Here is a 23,601-nt window from a genome sequence, read left to right on the forward strand (position 1 = left end):
TCCCCCCTGCAGGGCGTGTGAGGAGCTGGTGCGCACGCTGGGCTTTGACTGGCTGCTGATGTTCATGGAGGAGCACCTCCACTCCAGCACGGTGGCGGCGGCCCTGTGGATCCTCGTGGTCCTGCTCTCCAACCAGTCCATCCTCAACCGCTTCAAGGAGGGCCTTTGCGGCGGCGGCTGGCTGGACCACACCGACTCTGTCCTGACCAACAAGATCGGCACGGTGCTGGGTGAGTGTGGCCGGGGGGCGGGGTGCTTGAGGGGGTCGGCCATCATCATGATGAACAAACTCTGACGTTGCGATACGGCCCAGCAGACGCCGGTGCCCACGCCGGCAGGGCTTTCCGCCGGAGTTGGCCCTCATTCGGTACGCAGAAAGCTGCGCAGTTTGTGCGACACGCAGCCAAGGGTTCGTTTTCTCGTTTCTTAACCCCGCCGCCCTCCCCGCTGCCCCCATCGTAGTCCCCAGTGATGGCTAGAGGTGTCGGACCGAGGACGTAGGAAGTAGCGCTTAGCTCAAATCCCGGATAGCATCCTGGTTAGTTCCGTTCACCTCCTGGGCGTACACTCTACTATGCTGAGCATCGAGCATCCAAGTCAGGGGCGTCCAAACTGACACATCAAAACATACAAGGGGCCGCTTTGATATTTTTACATGTTTCTTTAGTCTGGTTAAAAAAAATTGAAAAAAATGTAATTATTTTTATTTTATTTTTTTTAATTTGGTAAAAATGTCATTTTTTAGGTAAAAAAAATTATTTAATTTTTTTGTAAAAAGATATGTCACGCATTGTCAAAGCTTTGTATTATCAGTAGTTTTCAGCCTATAGTCTTCACATTCTGCATTTTTGCTCTATTTTTTCACATTTTGGAAGTTTTTTGTTTAAAAAATATATTTTTGTAGGCAAAATACATTTTTGGTATGTTAAAACTTTTTTGTAAAATTTTTTTAAATGTTTTGGTAACAATTTAGTATTTTTTGGGGGTTAAAATGCCACACCAAAACTTTGTGTTATTATTAGTTCTGAGTATCAACATTTCAGCTCTTTGTCTTCACATTTTGCTTCTTTTTCTCTCTTTTTTTTTGTTAGAAAGTATAATTTTGTAGAAAAAAAATAGTTTTTTGTATTTAAAAATGTTTTTACAATTTTGTTTTTGGAAAAAAGAAAGTATTTTTTGTTAAAAAAACTTTTTGTACAAAAAATTTAATTTTCCATATTTAGATTTATTTTTACAATTTGTCTTCATTTTTGGGGAAAAAAGAGACAGTATTGTTTGTTAGAAATAACACTTTTTGTAGAAAAAGTAAAATTTTTCATATTTAAAAAAATTTACAATTTTTGTAAATTTTTTTGGGGAAAAAATTATAAGTCTTTTTTTGTGAAAATATGTTATGCCAAAGGTTCATGTTATTATTACTTCTGAGTATTAACATTTCAGCTTTTTGCCTTCATTTTGTCTTCAATTTTTTCCAGTTTTGGAAAAAAAGATAGTATCTTTATGTTAAAAAAATTTATTTTTTTAGAAAAATATAATTTTTTTAAAAAATGTATATTTTGGGATAAAAATATGGAAATGTTTCTTAAATTTTTTTTATATAATATAGCTCACGACAACTTGTTTTCCTACTGTTTTTTTCCTTTTGGGGAGGGGGGGGGGTTTGTTTAATTTTATTTCTACATTGTTCTGCGGGCCAATTAAAAAAACAAGCCACGGGCTGCAAATGGCCCCCAGGCTGCACTTTGGACCCCCTGATCTAAGCGCTCGCGCTGTACTTTAGGATGGTTCCACTCCAGTCCTGTAGGTGGCAGTAATGTGATGTTTTAGCCTTGCCCTAGGCGCAGTGTATTCCCAGCTTTCTGTCACACTCAGACTTGCCAGTAGGGGGCCTCGTCGGGACGTCCTGACGTTGAGCTAACCCCCGTCTCACCTCCTCCAGGCTTTAATGTGGGCCGCAGCGCCGGGGGCCGCTCCACCGTACGAGAGATCAATCGGGACGCCTGCCACTTCCCGGGATTCCCGGTGCTGCAGACGCTGCTGCCCAAGCACACCAACGTGCCGGAGCTCTACTTCCTGCTGATGGCGCTCTTCCTGCAGCAGCCTGTCACCGAACTGCCAGACAGCCTGCAGGTACATGTTAGTACAACCCCGCCCTTCTTTTTCTACTGCCGCTCGACTCCTCTCCAGATGTCCTTGATGAATGATGAAATACGATGTCCCTCAGTTTGACCTTGACTCCATCTGGACCTTCATCTTCGGCCTCCCGGCCTCCAGCGGGACGGTGGTGGGTTCCATCCACAGCGTGTGCACCGAGGCCGCCTTCCTGCTGCTAGCCATGCTGCGCAGCATGCTCAACCTGGTGAGGCTCGCCGGCGCTAAACATTCCCTCGCTAGCAAAAGTGTTTACATTCCTCATCATGTGCCCCCACCCCCCCACCCACACACACACGCAGCCATGGCAGTCAGAGGAGGAGGGGTCCTGGCTCCGGGAGTACCCGGTGACGCTCATGCAGTTCTTTCGGTACCTTTACCACAACGTGCCCGACCTGGCGCCCATGTGGCACAGCCCCGAGTTCCTGTGCGCTCTGGCCGCCACCGTCTTCCCCTTCAATATGCGACCGTACTCGGAGATGGTAACTCCTCCTTCATTTCACTGTGAAACGTAGTCCTCCTCCTCCACAGACCTTTACTTTCTTGTTTTGCAGGTCAGCGACCTGGACGACGAAGCCGGCTCGCCCATTGAGGAGTTCAAGTCCTTCGCGGGGGACTCCGGGATGAACCGCAGCCAGTCGGAGTACTGCAACGTGGGCTCCAAGACCTCGCTGACCAACCACCCGGCCAAGAAGTACGTCTTCGACTTCATGAGGGTCCTCATCATGGACAACCTCTGCGTGACGCCGGCCAGCAAGCAGACGCCCGTCGTCGACCTGCTGCTGGAGGTATCTATCCCCACCACACCGCCCGCCCCCCTCCGCTCACCCTGATTGTCACGCCGGCGTCATGTCACATGGTGCTTCTCATCAGGCGTCTCCGGAGCGCTCCACCAGAACTCAGCAGAAGGAGTTTCAGTCCAACATCCTGGACGGCGTCATGGAGCACCTGCTGGCCGCTGACGTTTTACTCTGTGAGTAGCCAAGACCGTTTGTATTTAACCCCTTGTAGTCTGCCTAGCAACAAGTCACTGGAGTCATTTTTTTTCACACATAATTCTGCAAAAACATGTGTAGAAATGCCCAAATGAAGCATTTTCTAACAGAAAAATGTCTAAATGAAGCAAAAAAAAACCAAATGTAAGGCATTCAGAAGACGCATTCAAAGACGTTGTGATGATATGTAGTACTCTACACTGGTCACTAGGTGGCGGTAATGTTACAATGATAAGACAATTTCCACCGCAGGAAGTACTGTACGGCAGTGATCTCCAACCCTCGGGCCGCGGCCCGGTACCGGGCCGTGGGTCATTTGGTACCGGGCCGCACAGAAAGAAAAAATAATTTTCATGATGTTTTATTTTGAAAAGTGGCCGGATTCTCTCTGTTACGTCCCTCTAACTTGACGCATGTCCATTGTGTGTGTGCTAACGTTCTCTTGCCGCACAGATAGACTACTACTGTATTTTTACCATTTTTCTTTCACCTCATATTTGGTGTCAAATGCTGATACTATGTGGGAATGCATAAAGGTAAGTTTGGATGACTTATTGAGTGCTAATGTGCACATTTGTATCAAGGTAATTCATGCTAGCACACTGCCTTTTACAACACACGTCAAACAGCCATGTAATCATCTCTCTGAAAAACTCCACAGATAAGATAAATTAGATAGCTATAATGTACGAACCCCAATAACCCCCGCCACTCCTCCACACCCCCGGTCCACGGAAGATTTGTGGGAACACAAGCCGGTCTGTGGGTGAAAAATGGTAGGGGACCACTGCTGTACGGAACAGGAAGTTAAAAAAAGTACATGTTATCTCTTATTTATGTCTCAAATAGCTTATTTTCTGTTATTATGTTTACTATATTAGGTAATAGGAAGGTAAAAGTGACTACAGGGGTATTATTTCATGTCTACAGGGCTCTAATAATGCTAAAAAACATATTTAGAAGGTCATAAACAGGCTTTCTATGTCTTATTTTCTCTTATTATGTCTACTATATTGGGTAACAGGAGTTTAAAGGTGATATTTAAGGTGTTATTTCATGTCTAGAGGACTCTACTAATGTTAACAAAACATGTTTAGAAGGTCGTAAACAGGCTTTCTCTGTCTTATTTTCTCTTATGTCTACTATATTGGGTAATAGGAGTCTAAAGGTGATATTTAAGGTGTTATAGAAGACTCTAATAATGTTAGAAAGCATAGAGTAAACAGGGTTTCTATGCTCTAACTACTAAAATATTAAATATATAAATAAGGAATCCTACTGTGTGTAAATTTACTTATCACGGTTGGGTTTAGAACAGTATCATTATCGGCGGGAAAACCGACATCTCATTTTTATACCAATATCAACCTAATAATTCTTCCATCTTGCGTGTCCATGCTGGCGCCCTCCTTCCAGGTGAGGACTCCACGCTGCCCCTTAGCAGTGGCGGCAGCTACCAGATTCTGGTCCACAACGTCTTCTACTTCAGTCAGCGCGTGGTGGACAAGCTGTGGCAGGGCATGTTCAACAAGGACTCCAAGCTGGTGGTGGACTTCATCGTGCAGCTCATAGGACAGGTGCACAACACACACTGCAGTGACATGCGGCCATTTTTTAAAAAGATTTTCCTAAGAAAAAATGGCTGGATTTTCACATTACATTCGCAAAGTCGACTTGCAGTAAATACAAGCAGTGAACAGGATGGAATGAGATAAGCAGCATCCGCATGTTGGTCTCTTCTACAGTATAAGCGTAGGACCGCATAGGACGCACCTTTGCCACTTTCATATTTGGTGAAGAAGTTAAATATATTTCAAGAAAAAAGTGCATCTCAGCTTTGTCATATAAGTGAAAAAGCCTATTATTAATAGAATCTTAGCTCTTTGCTCTTTGTTTTCCCATTTTTGCTGTTTTTTTCCCAACTATTTCAACTTCCTTCATAAATAATCTTCTTGTAATATTATGACTTTACTCCCGTAATATTTTACCTTTTTTTCCCATGCTAATTCCAGTTTTATTTTGTTTTGTTTCTCATAAAAAAGGCTTCCTTTAATATTTCAACTTTATGCTCTAAAATGATGTTATTTTAAGATTATGTTCATAAAATTGTGACTTTTTTCTTGTTAGAATACGACTATTTTACCTCTTAATATTTGGACTTTATTCTTGTAAAATTACAGCTTTTTTCACATTTTCAATAATTTCAATGTTCTGCTAGTAATATTATGACTTTATTCTCATAATATTTTGAATTTTTATTCAACCTAATGATGCAAAAATTTCAATTTAATTGTTTTTTGTTTGTTTCTTGTAAATTATGACTTTTTTTCAAAAAACAAAAAGTTTTTACTTGAATACTTCAATGTTACGCTACTAAAAATTATAGAAGTTATTTTTTCTCCTAATATTACGATGTTACTCTCATAAAATTAGGACTTTTTCTTGTTAGGTTAGGTTTCACTATGTAATCCCTATGCCCACTATGTAATCTTACTGTGTGTGTGTGTGTGTGTGTGTGTGTGTGTGTGTGTGCGTGTGCGTGTGCGTGCGTGCGTGTGCGCGCGCATACATGGAGCCTAAAACTTTGTACAGTAGTACCTCGCATAACGTAAACCTCCTTTTACATAAATTCCACTGAACATAAAGAATTGATGTAAAGTTTTTGCTTCGTATTACAGAAGAAATTCCATATAACATAAAGCGTCAAGTCAGTGCAAGTCTTTTTTTTTTTTTTCCAATCAACTTTATTAATGCCTCAAGTCGGTGTAAATTCAGACTAACACTTGGTGACGCCTTCTGACGCATCACGCTCTCATTGGCTGATTTTCGGGGCACCGCCTCCCTCTCATCTCATTGGCTGATTATCGGTGCACCGCCTCCGCTCTCATCTCATTGGCTGAGTTATACAGCACGTACGTGAGTTTGTGTGAGAGACAGGCTTGTCCCTTCAACCTCCTTCCTCTTCGTAGTCCCCCTGAAACTAACTTAAACAATTAAGTTAAGTTACAAATTAAAATTTTGCACACAGCATTATCGTGTAGCGTGTGTGCGTTTGTCTGTGAGACCAGCTGACTCTTAGACTCTTTAAGTCTAGTCCTTCTCCTCCTTCCTGCCTCCACTTGCGCTCCTAATCAAGACATCTCGTGAACGGTAGGATTGGTTTTGTTTTTCAGTTTTATTCATTTACAGTAATCTTATTTATTGCCTTATTTTATATTGGAATGTTACTCTACTATGTTTATGCTAATGTTTTCTTATATTTTCCCACCATATTTGGTGGACTTTTAATATTTTGAAGGCCCAAAGGGGTGAGTTTGGGTGATTATTTACGTTGTAGGGGCGTCTACTGTATTTACTCCTGGTGAGAAGGTGTAGAAAAGTATGGACATGGACTTTGTGTTTGGTGTGTTCTATGTAATTCCTTCTCTACTCCACACCTCACACACACACACACACACAGTAAGAAGATTAAGGGATTACATAGTGAAATTAATTTTTCACACCCAAACGCACATCTTTTCTCAGGAAAGATTTACATTTGTAGGACTTTTTATGCTTCTCTCACCATGTACACCCCCCGTCTTGTTTGCGACAGGAGAAGGTTTTTGGCGTGAATGTGTCGCTGTAAACATGTTAATGAATAAATGATGCTGTTTCGTGGTTGGATACAGTCTATTGTTTGTCGAAAAACATGCATATTCAAGCAAATTTTACGTTTCTTTTGCCTAAATGAGGATTTTAAACACAAAAATATCTAACTGGAGTAAAAAGAGGCATTCTTAAGGCGCATTCAAAGGCGTTGTGATGATGTGTAGTATTCTATAGTGGTCACTAGGTGTCAGTAATGTTATGTCTATAGGGGTGTTATTTCATGCTTAGAGGGCTCTAATAATTTTAAAAACTATATTTAGAAAAGTGGTAAACAGGTTTTCTTTGTCTTATTTTCTCTTATTATGTCTGCTATATTGGGTAATAGGCGTGTAAAGATGACTTTAGGGGTGTTGTTACATGTGTTGAGGGCACTAACAATGTTAGAAACCGCATTTACAAGGTCATAAACAGATCTTATTTTCTCATATTATGTCTACAATATTCTGTAATATGAGTGTAAAGGTGACTATAGGGGTGTTATTACACATCTGGAGGGCTCTAATAATGTTAAAAGCATATTTCCATGTTTAGGGTTTAGGGTTTTATGGCTTATATGTCTTATTTTCTTTTATTCGGTCTACTATATTGGGTAATAGGAGTGTAAAGGTGACTATAGGGGTGTTATGTCACATCTAGAGGGCTCTAATAATATAAACAAGCATATTTAGAAGGTTGTAAACAGGTTTTTATGTTAAATTTTCTCTTATTATGTCTGTATGCATGTGTTTGGTGAGCTTATTTAGCGAGATGAGAGTGCGGGTATGCATACACGAGAACGTATGCTTTCACACAAACGGTCTGCTAGCAGAGCTAAGCCCTCAAATCCCTCAAATCCTTCAAATCCTAAACCCACCCCAGCTGAAAAAACAAATCTTTCCACTCGGAAGCATTCCCGCACTTTTACCCTGATCCTCACCGCTCGCCGCGCCTTCTCTCCCCAGTCCAAGAGGCGCTCGCAGGGTCTGTCCCTGGACCCCATCTACCACTGCCTGAACCGCACAGTGCTCTACCAGCTCTGCCGCCCCCACAAGACGGTGGCCCAGCAGGTGGCGCTGCTGGACGCCCTGCGGGTGCTCACCGTCAACCGCAACCTGGTGCTGGGGCCGGGCAACCACGACCAGGACTTTGTGGCCTGCCTGGCTCACTGCTTCATCTGCCTGCACGCTGGGAGGTACAGACGCCCTTTTTAAAGCGCAAAAAGTAGCCAGAGGTAGGCCGGTACTGACGAGTTTGCGTCTCTGCAGCAGCGTGGACGGCTTCGGCCTGGAGGCGGAGGCCAGAATGACCACGTGGCACGTCATGATGTCCCCGGAAAACGAGAACGACACGGCCAACAACCACGACGTCAGCGAGGGTAAGGATGCAACGATGATACACGTTCTTGGCACACGTTAATAATCACCTACGTTGATAACGCCACTTGAGAGCTCAGCAGTTGACTGGTGGCGTACGTTGTGGTGGTCTACAACTCTCACTTCATTTGTGGACTTGGTAGGCTAAGCGTTTGTTGACTTCTTTTAGCCATTTAGGGAGGCTAGAGAAGATACACATCAGTCCCTCACTGGCCCGTGTAAGGTACACAGAAATAAGTCAACCACGGTAATTAAAGAGAGAAGCAGCTAGTTGGAACTAATCCATGCGTCACATCAGCCGATTTTCTTAGAAATGTTGATCCAAAATTGAGTCGTATACGCGCAGGAAATAATGTAATTATTTACAGTATTTTACATTTAAGAAATTATTATTTCTTGAACTTAATTTTTTTGCGTGTGTATTTTGTGAACTGATTTTATTTTTTACATCCAATTGTGCTGAAAATATCATTGAATATTAAAATTGTAAAAAAAAAAAAAAAAAAAGTGTTAAAAAAATTCAGCTGGTTAAAATGCAGTGTTTTAAAATTGAGTTCAGAAAAAATAATAAAATAAAAATAGATAATAAAAAAACAATATAAAAAATAAAATAAAATTCAGTGCAAATAAATCCAATGCTTTTGTAGACACTTTTTATGTATTTTTATGTTTTATGTTTTTGCATGTGAATTTTGTGAATTGATTTCTTTTCTTTATATCAAATTGTGTTGAAAATGTCATTGAAAAAAATTGTAAGCAAAAAATGTGTTTTTTAAAAATTGGTGTTTTAAAATTGAGTTAATTAAAGAATATATAAAATGAAAAAATATATAAATTATAATTGTATATAAAAATTTTGTGCAAATAATTCCGGTGGTCCAGAACTTCAATTTTTTGTGTGACACCATGTAATGGAATTTTTAATATCCAATTTTGCTGAAAATGCCATTGAATATAAAAAATGGTAAGCAAAATGTGTGTTTAAAAATACAGTTTGTTAAAATGCGGTGTTTAAAATTGAGTTAATAAAAAATAATAAAATTAAATAATCAAAGAATGCATTATTAAATTAAATTCAAATAAAAGATGAGTACAAATAAATTTAATGTTTCACAACACACAGACACCCTTTGGGGGGGGTTTTAGACACTATGTGACTACATTTTTTTGCGTGTGTATTTTGTGAACTGATTTTTTATTTATATTTTTTTAAAGTTGTGCTCAAAATGTCATTGAATAAAAAAAAAAAAGCAAAATATGTGTTTAAAATTTTTTGTTAAAAGCAGTGTTTTAAAATTTTGTTCATTAAAAAAATTATTAAAATAAAAAAGATCAAATAAGTAATGCAAAAAAATATATATGAAAATAAAATGGGGGAAAAAAAATAGTGTAAATAAATCGGTGTTCCACGACTACTCATTTGATAGGTGATTGGCTGGCTCTGAGACACGCCTGATGGTGTAAATATGTGTGATGAATGATGTGGCGGCTGGACTGCTTTCCAGGGCGACAGCTGCTGTTGAAGGCGGTGAACCGCGTGTGGACCGAGCTGATGCACAGCAAGCGTCAGATGCTGGAGGACATCTTCAAGGTGTCTCTGCCCTGCAACGACAGAGGACACGTGGACATCGTCACGGCCCGGCCCGCCCTGGAGGAGCCCGCCCTCAAGAGCTGGCAGAACCACCTGGGTGCGTCCCCTTCCTTCTGTCCGCTAGTAGACGTGTGACGGCCTTTCGGGGCCTCAATTTACAGAACTGGAGCATCACATCACTGTCATCTGTGTTTATGGTGTAGTGCAGGGGCGTCAAACTGCTTTTCAGCGTGGACCACATCGCAGTTATGGTTACCCTCGGAGGGCCACCTGGAACTGTGGAAGCATATTCGTGTATAATGGCCTCATGATATTACCACACGTTTCATTATTATCATTATTTTCACTTTGTGTTGTTTCACTAACAAACTTACTTTGAAACAAGTCAGCGTGCCAACCGCAAATTCCAGCATACAACTATTGGATAAGTCTACAATAATCATTGATTATAAAATATCTAATTTATATTTATTATATGATCATGTTAATATAATAATTAGGTAAGATATTATATGTCATTTTGATAAATTCAACTATAAATATAACATTTTATGTAAATAAAAAAATAATGTATCAAAATGTATATATAACAAAATAAAAACCCATTAAAAATAATATATGTAATATATTAACGTTGTAATGTATATTACTATTTTATAATAATGTATAAACATACAAGGAAAAAATAAATATATGAATATACATTCATCATATATTAATGTTAATTTAATATTCATATCAAACATGAGATATAGTTTATATAAATACAATTAGAAATATACCATTTTATATCAATAAAGATACAAATAATTGTTATATTAATTAGTCATTATAAATAATACAAAATAATTAAATTGGATTTGACAACAAAATTGGTGACAAATACAATTACCAAGCAAGATTTTTTAAATTTTTTTTTAATCTTTTTTTTTTTTACTTCATGTAATATAAACATATTTCAGCAAGTAAATAAAAAATATATATATTTTACAATAATATACAATAATAAAAAATAAATCTGAGTATATTAAAACTGTTACAAGAATACATTAATAATAATAGTAATAACATTCAAATATGTATACGTATACAAATGTTTTTACAAATAATGATTAATAGTAATAACATTCAAATATATATACACGTATACAAAGGTTTTTACAAATAATGATGATTAATAGTAATAAAATTCAAATATATATACGTATACAAATGCTTTTACAAATAATAATGAAATAAAATAAGTGTCTTTTTGACGTGCATTATTTCTGGGATTTTGCGGGCCACATAAAATATGGGGGGGCCCCTGGGCCTTGAGTTTGGCACCTGTGATGTAGATACATCTTATCGTAATGCAGTGGTTCTCAAGTCTTTTTTAGGGAGGGGACAGAAATTTTTTCACGGTCCCACATAACATATATAACCAGTGCCATGGCGCCACCTGCAGCTTCATTCATGATACTATTTTATATGCCGCTCAGTTCACGAGAAGAAGTGCATCAGCCGTGGCGAGGCGGTTGCACCGGCGACCCAGTCCAAGCTGTCCCGAGTGAGCAGCGGCTTCGCCCTGTCCAAGCTGACGGGCGTGCGGCGGAACAAGAAGGAGAACAGCCTGAACAAGAACAGCCTCTCCGCGCAGGTGAGCGCCGCCGCGTGCGCCCGACCACACAATCCCTGCCATCAACCATAAATCAACCATCCTATGTTTGCACCAACAGGAGGCTTTCCAGTGGATGTTCACGCACATCGCCGTGGTCCGAGACCTGGTGGCCATGCAGTACAAAGAACATCAAGAGGTAAAAAAAAAAAAGAAAAAAAGGTAAGCAGATGCGAGGGGAGCGCTTTTAAAGTGACCCGTGTCGCGCTTGCGTACGCCAGCGGCAGCAGAACGCCCTCAAGTACGTGACGGAGGAGTGGGCGTCCATCGAGTATGAGCTGCTGCGCGAGCGAGGCCTCTGGGGGCCCCCCATCGGCTCCCACTTGGACAAGTTTGTGCTGGAGATGACGGAGGGCCCGTGTCGCATGAGGAAGAAGATGGTGCGCAACGACATGTTCTACATCCACTACCCGTACATCCCCGAGACGGAGAACAACGCCAACTCGGCACAGGTTTGCCTTTAAGTCCGCTTTTTAAATAGATGTTTGTATATATACAGTATACACTCGGTCCCCAACTTACGAACACAATTGGTTCCAGACAACCGTTCTTAAGTTGAATTGTTCTTAAGTAGGGGAAAAGGTAATATTAGCAATGATATAGGTACTACATGTACGTATATACATATACAGTATATGTGTATGTATGTAAATATGCACTGGGCCTCCTGCATGACATCTTTGATAAACACGAGACCAAACACCTGGACGCTGTAGATTCAAGAGAGTTTTATTGTCATGTGCATGGTAAAACAGCAGTTGTACCATGCAATGAAAATCTTATTCTGTTCATTCTCCCAAGAAAAGAAAGAAAACAAATGAAAGAATAAGAACATAAGAAACATAAACACATAAACATATATACCAATAAATTAAGCAACAACAACAGACGAGACATTAATACAAGTAAATAATACAAATAAATAAATAAATAAAGTGCTATGAGTGTGTGCGTGTGTTGCGTGCGGCGTGTGCGAGTGCTTCGTTGAGGAGCCTGATGGCCTGTGGGTAAAAACTGTTTGCCAGCCTTGTGGTCCTGGACTTCAAACTCCTGTAGCGTCTGCCTGACGGTAGGAGTGTGAATAATGAGTGTTGTGGATGTGTGCTGTCCTTGATGAGGTTGTGTGTTCTGCGTAGGACTCTAGATTTATAAATGTCTTGCAGTGTGGGGAGGGCTGCCCCAACAATGTTCTGTGAGGTCTTGATCACCCGCTGGAGTGCCTTCCTATCACGTGTTGTACAGTTACCGTACCAAACAGTGATGGAGGCTGTAAGGACACTTTCGATGGTGCATCTGTAGAAGCAACTCAGGATTGTGGTGGACATGCCAAATTTCCTCAGTCTTCTCAGGAAGTACAGTCTCCTTTGGGACTTCTTCAGAATTTGTTGGGTGTTGTGAGACCAGGTGAGGTCCTCGCTGATGTGTGTGCCAAGGAACTTGAAGGTTTTCACCCTCTCCACCTCAGTCTCATCAATAAACAGGGGTCTATGCGGCTCCTTTTCCCTTGTTCTTGGGTCGATGATCATCTCTTTAGTCTTATCTGTATTGAGAAGGAGATTGTTATCACGACACCAAGCTATGAGGTCCGCCACCTCTCTTCTGTATGATGTTTCAACACCACCAGTGATCAGTCCGATGACTGTAGTGTCATCTGCAAATTTAATGATGCTGGTGTTGTTCTGGGAGGCCACGCAATCGTAGGTGAAGAGCGTGTAGAGGAGTGGACTCAGCACACACCCCTGTGGGGTCCCAGTGCTCACAATTCTTGAGCTGGATGTGCGATTGTGGACTCTGACTGACTGGGGTCTGCCTGTGAGAAAGTTAAACACCCAGTTACAGAGGGAGGGAGACAGGCCAAGTGTGAGGAGCTTATCTGTGAGTTTGTGGGGGCTGACTGTATTGAATGCAGAGCTATAGTCTATAAATAGCATTCTGACGTATGTGTCCTGGCCCTGTAGGTGAGAAAGGGCTGTGTGGATGGCAGTGTTGACTGCATCATCCGTGGACCGGTTCTGGCGATATGCAAACTGTAGAGGGTCCACGGTTGCCGCCGGGATGCTCTTTTTGATGTGGGTCATGACTAATCTTTCAAAGCACTTCATAACAATAGGAGTGAGTGCTATAGGGCGATAGTCATTCAAGCAGGTCACGTTGCTCTTCTTGGGTACGGGCACTATGGTGGTGGACTTAAAGCAGGTCGGTACAGATGCTTGTGCAAGCGACAGGTTAAATATGTCAGCAAGCACATCAGCTAGCTCTGATGAGCAAACCCGAAGTGCACGTCCTGAGATGTTGTCTGGCCCTGCTGCTTTTCGTGGGTTTGTTTTGTTTAGAACCCTGCGCACATCAGCTGATGTCACCATGAGAGGTGAGTCCTGTGTGCTCCCCAGGTTCAGCCACCCTCTCTGCTCATCAGGAGTTTGGGTGTCAAAGCGGGCATAGAACTCGTTCAGCTCATCTGGAAGTGTGGTTTGGCTGGACGTGGCTACGCTACTCTGCTGTCGATAGTCTGTGATGTGCTGGAGCCCCGCCCACATGCGCCGAGGGTCTGAGGTGGAATAGTAGCCCTCCAGCTTCTGTCTGTACTGCCTCTTGGCCTCCCGTATGGACCTCCTCAGGTCATATCTGGCCTTTTTGTAGTCATCAGCGGTGCCCATGACAAATGCAGTCGAACGAGCACGTAGCTTAGCCCTTACATCACAGTTCATCCACTGTTTTTGGTTAGGGTATTTTCTGTAATACTTGGTGGTGGTAACAGTCTCTATGCATGTGCTAATGTAGCCAGTAACAGCAGAAGCATATTCATCCAAATCAACAGTACAATCTTCCCTCCCCGCTGCAGTTTTAAACACATCCCAGTTTGTGCAGCCAAAGCAGTCCTGAAGTACTTGATCAGTTTCTTCATTCCATACTTTAACTGCTGTACGTACAGGGGGAGCTTTTTTAAGAAGTTGTCTGTATGTTGGATAAAGGAATATAGAGATGTGGTCAGCCTTTCCAAAGTGGGGTCTTGGAACAGCCTTCAAAGCACCTTTCATGTTGCTGTAGACTTGGTCCAGGATGTTATTTTCCCTTGTGGGAAAGCTCACATGCTGGTAATATTTGGGGAGGACAGTCCTGAGGTTACAGTGGTTGAAATCGCCAGATATAATAAATACAGCGTCTGGGTGTTTGGTCTCGTGTTTATCAATGATGTCATGCAGGAGGCCTAGTGCATTAGCAGTGTTAGCTCGTGGTGGGATGTAAACAGCAGTTAAATACACAGCGCTAAACTCACGAGGCAAATAAAAAGGTCTGCATTTCACCATCAGCAGCTCAATGTCCTGCGAGCAGTGCTTTTCCATCGTCTGTACGTCTGTGCACCACCGTTTGTTTACGTAAACACAGACGCCGCCACCTCTGTGTTTACCAGACGCTAAAGTCCGATCTCCCCGGTAAGCAGCAAATGATTCCAACTGGATCGCCGAGTCCGGTATATCCTCCGTCAGCCAGGTTTCTGTGAAGGTGAGGACACAGCATTCCCTGATCTCACGTTGAGCTGTAATCCTTGCTCGTAGTTCGTCCATCTTGTTTTCAAGAGAGCGGACGTTGGCTAGCAGCAGGCTTGGTAGCGGTGGCCTCGTCGCTCTAGCTTTTAGCCTAGCATGCAGGCCGGCTCGCTTGCCTCGTTTACGCCTCGGATGCTTTGCTCGCCGGGTATTCAGCTCACCAGGTCCGCAGGCTGCTGCGTTCTCCCGGCGCAGAAGAAAGGCAAAGTCTGAGAGGCTAAATGAAGGTTCATGGTGAACCCTGCCGATGTTCAAAAGTGTCTCTCTGTTGTAATGTACTGCGTGAGTGTGTTGAATGTCCAAAATGAACAATAAAATAGCAAAAAATAGAAAAACACGGGAGAGTGTCACAGAGACGTCTGCCACGGAGGGCGCCATCTTTGATCCTTGATACGTATTCATTATATCTGGCGATTTCAACCACTGCAACCTCAGGACTGTCCTCCCCAAATATTACCAGCATGTGAGCTTTCCCACAAGGGAAAATAACATCCTGGACCAAGTCTACAGCAACATGAAAGGTGCTTTGAAGGCTGTTCCAAGAGCCCACTTTGGAAAGGCTGACCACATCTCTATATTCCTTTATCCAACATACAGACAACTTCTCAAACAAGCTCCCCCTGTAAGTACAGCAGTTAAAGTGTGGAATGAAGAAACTGATCAAGTACTTCAGGACTGCTTTGGCTGCACAAACTGGGATGTGTTTAAAACTGCAGCGGGGAGGGAAGATTGTACTGTTGATTTGGATGAATATGCTTCTGCTGTTACTGGCTACATTAGCACATGCATAGAGACTGTTACCACCACCAAGTATTACAGAAAATACCCTAACCAAAAACAGTGGATGAACTGTGATGTAAGGGCTATGCTACGTGCTCGTTCGACTGCATTTGTCATGGGCAAACAGCTTTTACCCACAGGACATCAGGCTTCTCAACGAAGCACTCACACACGCCACACGCAACACACACACACTCATGGCACTTTATTTATTTATTTATTTATTTGTATTATTTATCTGTATTAATGTCTCTTCTGTTGTTGTTGCATAAAGAAAACACAAGAAAAAGAATAAGAACATAAGAAACATAAATACCAATAAATTAAGCAACAATAATAAATTTTCTTGGGAGAATAAACAGAATAAGAATTTCATTGCATAGTATAACTGCTGTTTTACTATGCATATGACAATAAAACTCTTGAATCTTGAATGAGTTTGGATGCAGTAGTAATATTAAACCAGGATAATTAATGAAAAAAACAATAATAAAAGTGATATAATAATACGTAATGATAAATGTTATTTACCTTTGAAGAGGAGTGGTCGAGCATACGTCGTTGTGGAGGAGGAGGAGGAGTTATTGAAAAAAAGGACAAATGGTGGTGGTGGTTAGACTCTTCTAAAAGAGGTAGTGTTCTGTGGGTGGTGTAGAATTAAGCAGGCCTATTAACTCTTCATAAACTTTAATCACACGCTCTGTCCGGGTTGCACCTACAGCTACAACTTAGCTTTCCATTTCTCCTTTACACTCTCTCCCTACCTGTTGGTCCCATTAGCAGTGTCACAGTGCCCTCTACTGGTCAACCATGTACCAGTGTAAATATGGAGTTCCAAAAGGCAAAATACATGAAAATATAGTCAGCTTGCGTTTGTATCTCCGAATGTTGGCAAGTCAGATGTTCGTAAGTTGGGGAGCTAGTGTGTATATATAATAGGTTTATATATACACACATATACTGTGTATATACAGTATACTGTATATTTCAAGAAAAAAGTGCAACAGAGCTTTGTGATGTACAGTAGGTGGAAAAAGCCTATTATTCATATCAACTTCGCTGTTGTTTTTCTTTTCCACACTTTCCAAATATTTCAACTTTCTTCATAAATAATGTGTCTTCTCGTAATATCATGACATTGTTCCAATAATATGTTTACTTATTCCCATAACATTCAATATTTTTTGTCCAACCTAATTTTCCAAAAATTATAATTTTACTTAGTTTGTTTCTCTTAATATTACAACTTTTAAAAAACATTCTTTTTTTTTATATTTCACCTTATTGCTACTAAAATAATGTGATTTTTCCTCATAATATTCCTTTATTTTTAAATTTATATTTTATATTACTTTACACTTTATTTTTGTAAAATTGTCACTTGTTATCTTATCTTAATATTTTGGATGAAATTACACCAATTTTTTTCCCATTTTTGCTGTTTTTTTTTGTTTTTTTTCAGTTTTCCAGTTATTCAAATTTTCTGCTTGTAATATGTTGACTTTATTCTCGTAAAATTGCAAGTTTTTTTTTCCTTGTTGCAACTTTTTTCTCCTAATATTCTGACTTTATTCTCATAGTTGTTTTATTCTCATAATCATATTCTGTGTGCCTTGAGAGATCAGTCCAAATCGTCTCGAATGGCCAGTAATGTTCTGCTACTAAGAAGATGTTATTTTTTTCTCAGAATATTACGAAGTTGTTCTCGTAAAATTCTGACATTTTTGCTTTAGATTACAACCTTTTTTTTCTCTTAATACTTTGACTTTATTCTTTTAAATTTACGGTCAGTTTTTCCAGTTTTGCTGCTTTTTAACATTTTCATGTCAAATTATATTTTTACAATGTGTCGTGGGCGGATAAAAAAAACATCCGCAGGCCGCAAATGGCCCCCGGGCCACACTTTGTACACCCTTGGTCTAGTGCGTACACCCTGACACGCGCTCCTCTCTCCGCAGAAGCCCGTACGCTACCGCCGAGCCATCAGCTACGACAGCAAGGAGTACTACATGCGCCTGCTGTCAGGGAACCCTGGCATGTACCAGCACTCGGTGGAGCACAGCACAGAGGGCGAGACCACGCAGCACGAGCCTGAGCACGGCGAGGACACCATCGCCAGGGTCAAAGGTCGGAAGAATAGTAAGCAACACTGCGGCTCAAGAGCCTTTGCTAACGAGCGTCTCTCTTCTCAGGCCTCGTCAAGGCTCCCCTCAAGAGGTCTCGCTCTACGGCGGACGGCGGCGACGAGGACAGTCAGGATCAGATCCAGGAGCAGCTGCTGGAGTCGGGCGGGCCCGACGAGGAGCAGCGGACCGACAACACGTCTCTGCTGCGCCTCCTGGAGGAGGGTGAGAAGGTGGGCACTCAGGAAACCGTTCTGTCTCGACAGTCAGTACGTTTTTAAGATTCAAGAGTTTTATTGTCATATGCACAGTAGAACAGGTAGTTCTGCTATGCAATGAAATTCTTGCTCTGTTCATTCTCCCAGCAGAAACAAAGAAAGAAAAACACAAGAAAATGAATAAGAACAGAAGAAACATTAATACGAATAAATTAAGCAACAACAACAGAAGAGACATTAGCTTTTTCAAAATGGGGACTTGAAAGAGCCTTTAAAGCACCTTTCATGTTGCTGTAGACTTGGTACAGGATGCTATTTGCCCTCGTGGGAAAGCCTACATGCTGGTAACATTCGGGGAGAACAGTCCCGAGGCTCTGTGTCCACAAGACGCCGAAGTCTGATCTCCCAGGCAAGCGGCAAATGTCCCCAACCGGACCGCCGAGTCCGGTAAATCCTCCGTCCAGCCAGGCCTCCGCGAACACACAGCACTCTCCGATGTCACGTAGCTGCAATCCTTGCTCTCAGCTCGTCCATCCAGTCTTCGAGAGAGCCGACGCTGGCCAGCAGCAGGCTCGGCAGCAGTGGCCCAGTCGCTACAGCCTTTAGCCTGGCACGCAGGCCGCCCGTCCTGCCTCGCCTCCGCCCCGGGCGCTCCTGGGCTCGTTCGTCTCCCTCCTTTCGCCAGTGATGTGGTCTTTTGTGTGTTGGCTTGCAGATCCAGCACATGTACCGCTGTGCCCGCGTGCAGGGTCTGGACACCAGCGAGGGTCTGCTGCTGTTCGGCAAGGAGCACTTCTACGTCATCGACGGCTTCACCATGACCGTGTCCAGGGAGATCAGGGACATCGACACCCTGCCTCCCAAGTACGTGCACTCGCGCCCCCACCCTCCCTCGCCCCTCCCAGCAATAAGAGATGACATCATTCCGCCGAACGCTGTTACCAGGATGATGTCATGCTGCTGAGGGAGGACAGCAGCAGAGTCATTACATATTTATGCACCCGCTGCATTCACAAAGATAATAACGTCTCTCAGTATGACACAATCACGGTCCATATTAGTCTTTTCAAAGAAGTGATGGTTATACTTGGTGTGTTTTTCGTGTAGTTTGCACGAGGCCATCATCCCCCGAGGAGCAAGACAGGGTCAAAGTCAGCTGAAACGCACGTGCAGCATCTTCGCCTACGAGGACATCAAGGAAGTGCACAAGCGACGCTACCTGCTGCAGGTCGGCCCGCACGCTCCGTTTTCAGTCAGTCTGGCATTCAGAAAGCTTAAATTTGTGTGTGTGTGTGTGTGTGTGTGTGTGTGTGTGTGTGTGTGTGTGTTGCAGCCAATGGCGGTGGAGGTGTTCTCAGCAGATGGGAGGAACTACTTGCTGGCTTTCCAGAAAGGAGTCCGCAACAAAGTCTACCAAAGGTACAGATACACTGAATGCGGAACCTTTTCCAGCTTGATTGGCCATGGGTGTGTGGCAAAGTGCTTGAAAATGTTTCCATGCAGGACTCCAATGAAACATCTTTGCTAAAACATCCCCTCTGCGATTACACAACAGGATTTTGTTTAAGGACAAAACTTTGTGTTACTAGTATCAACATTTCAGCTTTTTGTCTTCACATTCTGCCATTTTGCCCGATTTTTCCAGTTTTATTTTATCACGGGTCAATAAATGTCAACAAATGTGCCCCGGGCCGCACTTTGGACACCCCTGGTTTGCAGCCTAGTAGCTAACATCTCTATCTAAAATATGAATGAAACAACTACAGGAGGTCCTTGGTCTATGAGATCTGTCCCTACGACAGCATTGTACGTGGAGTTTTAGTGAAAGTTGGAACCTCTATCTGCCTAAGGTCCGCCCGTAACCATGAAATGTCCTAACTTGAAACGTCATAACTTGGAACACCATAATAGGAAATGCCATAAGTCAACACAAAATGCCTTAATATGAAATGTCGCAATATGGGATGTCGTAACATGAAACATCATAACTTCAAACACTGTAACACTCAACTCTTTAACTCGAAACGGCGTAACACGAAGTGCTATAACATGAGCTGTCATAACTCAAAATGCTGTAAGACAGACCACTATAACATGAAGCGTCACAACTCGAAACGGCGTAATAGGAAATGCTGTAACATACATCGCAACATGGAATGTCACATTATAAAAAAACTAACTTGAAACGCTGACATAAAACGCTGTAACATGAAATCTTGTAACACAAAGTGCCATAAGATGAAAGGTCACAACTCCAAAACGCCGTAAGATGGAACACCACAACATGAAATGCCATAACTCGAAACGGTGTAACGCAAAATGCCACAATGTGAAATGTCGCCACATGCACTGCGATTACATGAAACGTCATAACTTGAAACATTGTAACATAAAATGTTATAACTCCAAACGTCGTAACACATAGTGCCGTAACATGAAACATCAAAACTCAAAACAGTACAAGACAGACCATAATAACATGAAACGCCGTAACTCCAAGCGGTGTAGCACGAAGTACCATAACATGAAACTCATAACTTGAAATGATATAAGACAGACCGCTATAACATTAGATGCCACAACCTGAAACGGCGTAACATGAAAACCATAACTTGAAATGCTGTCACACAGAACATCATGGCGTAAAATGCTGCAGCATGAAATGCCCTAACACAAAGCGCCATAACATGAAATGTCATAACTTGAAACGTCGTAAGACAGAACACCATAACATGGAATGCCATAAGTCGAAATGACATAACACAAAAGGTCGTAATATGAAATGTCACAATATGCAATGTCATAACTTGAAACGCGGCAAAACATAACATCATAACTTGAAGCGCAACACAATGTGTCACAACGTGAAACGTTATAACTCGCAACACTTCAAGACCAACAACCACAACCCAAAATGGCGTAACATGGAATGTCATAACATGAAACGCTGCAGCACAGAACGTCATAACTCGCAATGTTGTAGCATGAGGAGCGCCTGTGTATGTGCGCTTTGAATTTGTACACGGTCCCTTAGACGTCTTGAATCTGCCTCATTCTTGTTCAGCTTTGATCGCTAAGGGGAGTTGTGATTGTCCACTGGGTATAATTTGGAAACGCTGCAAGCTGCTGGAAGAAAAGGTTTGAATAGTAGATTTCTTTGTAGGTTCCTAGCGGTGGTGCCGTCACTGGCAGACAGTTCCGAGTCGGTGTCAGGACAGAGGCCCAACACCAGCGTGGAACAAGGGTATGGCGCATTGAAAAAGTCCTAAAGGTGTCACCTGCACAGATTAATCTCTTGTCTCGTCGTCCTTCAGGTCGGGCCTCCTCAGCACCCTGGTGGGTGAGAAGTCTGTGACTCAGAGGTGGGAGGTAAGACCGGGCACCCTTGTGTCATTCAACCCCCGGGTCCGTCCACGCCTGTCTCTCACGTTACTTCCTGTGTGCGTCCAGCGGGGGGAGATCAGTAACTTCCAGTACCTGATGCATCTCAACACTCTGGCGGGACGCTCCTACAATGACCTGATGCAGTACCCCGTCTTCCCCTGGATCCTGGCCGACTTCGACTCTGAGGTGAGCTTCGGTTGTCCGTGAGCGGCATCGGCTGAGGACCTCAAAGGCCAGGTCTGGTGACGGTTTTTCTTTGTGGCGCAGGAGCTCGACCTGAACAACCCCAAGACCTTCCGGAACCTGGCCAAGCCGATGGGAGCTCAGACGGACGACAGACTGACCCAGTACAAGAAGCGCTACAAGGACTGGGAGGACCCCAATGGTAAGAACCAGACCCCCACGACCCGAACCAGAGACCCAGTGGGACATGAGTGCCGGTGGTCATGAAGTAATGATTGACGTGTAGGCTGGCCAATGATGGTACAGTCTGAAGTGCAGAAAGGCAAGACTGTTATAATGGAAGACTACTGTCCCAAAAACATTGCTGACTCTTTGCCGTGTTTGAGCAGGTGAGACTCCGGCCTACCACTACGGCACACACTACTCCTCCGCCATGATCGTGGCCTCCTACCTGGTGCGCATGGAGCCCTTCACCCAGATCTTCCTCAGACTCCAGGTTGGGCTTCCTCCGTATAAAGTGTACCGTGTAGTGAAGGTGACGCAGACACATAACAACACTTCGGTTCCCAGGGAGGACATTTCGACCTGGCCGACAGGATGTTCCACAGCGTGCGCGAAGCCTGGCTCTCCGCCTCCAAGCACAACATGGCCGATGTCAAGGAGCTCATCCCGGAGTTCTTCTACCTGCCCGAGTTCCTGCTCAACTCCAACAACTTTGACCTGGGTCAGTAGGGGGCTGACATCAGAGACATTTACTCTCATTTATGCTAATTGCTTTCTGTTTGATGGTACCAGGCGCCAAGCAGAACGGCACCAAGCTGGGCGACGTCATCCTGCCTCCTTGGGCCAAGGGCGACCCGCGGGAGTTCATCCGGGTCCACAGAGAGGTGAAACGTCACTTTGTCACCTGACATGAACGTGCATTTGGACTTCCCGCTCACTCCACCTACTGCATTTTCTCAGGCGCTGGAGTGCGACTACGTGTCGGCTCACCTCCACGAGTGGATCGACCTGATTTTCGGCTACAAGCAGCAGGGGCCACCCGCCGTGGAGGCAGTCAACGTCTTCCACCACCTGTTCTACGAGGGCCAGGTGGACATCTACAACATCAATGACCCGCTCAAGGAGACGGCCACCATCGGCTTCATCAACAACTTTGGACAGATCCCCAAGCAGGTAGCGACTAGTGCTAAAGTGCTGAACACCAAGCTTGCTGTTTCGTTGTGTACATCACTGTTTGCGTGGCACTTTGTGTGTGTTGCAGCTGTTCAAGAAGCCCCACCCTCCGAAACGAGTACGCGGTAAAGCCAATGGAGAAACAGCCAATGTTCCGCCGAGCTCAACCAGCGACAAGATCTTCTTTTACCACCTCGACAATCTCAGACCCTCCCTTGCACCTGTCAAAGGTATGCACTCATGCACACATTTTTAAATTACATTTTCAAATCTTTTGAATTGTTGCTGAGTCTTCTCCTTCTGGTTACGCGCTCCCCCGGTGCAGAGCTGAAGGAGCCCGTGGGCCAAATCGTGTGCACGGACAAAGGCATCCTCGCCGTGGAGCAAAACAAAGTGTTGGTGCCGCCCACGTGGAACAAGGCCTTCGCGTGGGGCTACGCCGACCTCAGCTGCCGCCTGGCCAACTATGAGTCTGATAAGGTCAGTAAGCAAGACTGTAATAACCCTGCATTTAGAACTAAAAACAACAAGAAAGCCAGCGCCTCCATCACTGTTTGGTACGGTAACTGTACAACACGTGATAGGAAGGCACTCCAGCGGGTGATCAAGACCTCACAGAACATTGTTGGGGCAGCCCTCCCCTCACTGCAAGACATTTATAAAACTAGAGTCCTACGAAGAACACACAACCTCATCAAGGACAGCACACATCCACAACACTCATTATTCACACTCCTACCGTCAGGCAGACGCTACAGGAGTTTGAAGTCCAGGACCACAAGGCTGGCAAAC

The 23,601-nt window shown here is 43.2% G+C and overlaps 1 protein-coding gene across 8 annotated transcripts in view; it reads left to right on the forward strand.

Moving 5' to 3' along the window:
• wdfy3 (WD repeat and FYVE domain containing 3) overlaps positions 1 to 23,601 on the forward strand; it is an 83,856-nt gene that overhangs the window by 54,790 nt on the left and 5,465 nt on the right. For 5 of the 8 annotated variants that reach the window (XM_054774489.1, XM_054774490.1, XM_054774485.1 and 2 more), the window contains 29 exons: positions 13 to 230; positions 317 to 409; positions 1,940 to 2,136; positions 2,225 to 2,359; positions 2,454 to 2,633; positions 2,706 to 2,939; positions 3,025 to 3,124; positions 4,563 to 4,723; positions 7,739 to 7,968; positions 8,042 to 8,151; positions 9,655 to 9,837; positions 11,222 to 11,379; positions 11,459 to 11,536; positions 11,619 to 11,849; positions 17,684 to 17,852; positions 17,918 to 18,081; positions 18,782 to 18,930; positions 19,174 to 19,294; positions 19,400 to 19,485; positions 21,230 to 21,310; positions 21,381 to 21,435; positions 21,517 to 21,636; positions 21,718 to 21,835; positions 22,023 to 22,129; positions 22,204 to 22,357; positions 22,429 to 22,520; positions 22,597 to 22,809; positions 22,898 to 23,039; positions 23,135 to 23,289. In XM_054774489.1, coding sequence (XP_054630464.1) covers positions 13 to 230; positions 317 to 409; positions 1,940 to 2,136; positions 2,225 to 2,359; positions 2,454 to 2,633; positions 2,706 to 2,939; positions 3,025 to 3,124; positions 4,563 to 4,723; positions 7,739 to 7,968; positions 8,042 to 8,151; positions 9,655 to 9,837; positions 11,222 to 11,379; positions 11,459 to 11,536; positions 11,619 to 11,849; positions 17,684 to 17,852; positions 17,918 to 18,081; positions 18,782 to 18,930; positions 19,174 to 19,294; positions 19,400 to 19,485; positions 21,230 to 21,310; positions 21,381 to 21,435; positions 21,517 to 21,636; positions 21,718 to 21,835; positions 22,023 to 22,129; positions 22,204 to 22,357; positions 22,429 to 22,520; positions 22,597 to 22,809; positions 22,898 to 23,039; positions 23,135 to 23,289 — 4,234 coding nt within the window. The remainder of the gene's footprint in view (positions 1 to 12; positions 231 to 316; positions 410 to 1,939; positions 2,137 to 2,224; positions 2,360 to 2,453; positions 2,634 to 2,705; positions 2,940 to 3,024; positions 3,125 to 4,562; positions 4,724 to 7,738; positions 7,969 to 8,041; positions 8,152 to 9,654; positions 9,838 to 11,221; positions 11,380 to 11,458; positions 11,537 to 11,618; positions 11,850 to 17,683; positions 17,853 to 17,917; positions 18,082 to 18,781; positions 18,931 to 19,173; positions 19,295 to 19,399; positions 19,486 to 21,229; positions 21,311 to 21,380; positions 21,436 to 21,516; positions 21,637 to 21,717; positions 21,836 to 22,022; positions 22,130 to 22,203; positions 22,358 to 22,428; positions 22,521 to 22,596; positions 22,810 to 22,897; positions 23,040 to 23,134; positions 23,290 to 23,601) is intronic. The other 3 variants (XM_054774492.1, XM_054774493.1, XM_054774488.1) reach the window with 2 other exon arrangements.

Source organism: Dunckerocampus dactyliophorus, chromosome 4 (genome assembly GCF_027744805.1).
Source record: "Dunckerocampus dactyliophorus isolate RoL2022-P2 chromosome 4, RoL_Ddac_1.1, whole genome shotgun sequence".
Classification (NCBI taxonomy): Eukaryota; Metazoa; Chordata; class Actinopteri; order Syngnathiformes; family Syngnathidae; genus Dunckerocampus; species Dunckerocampus dactyliophorus.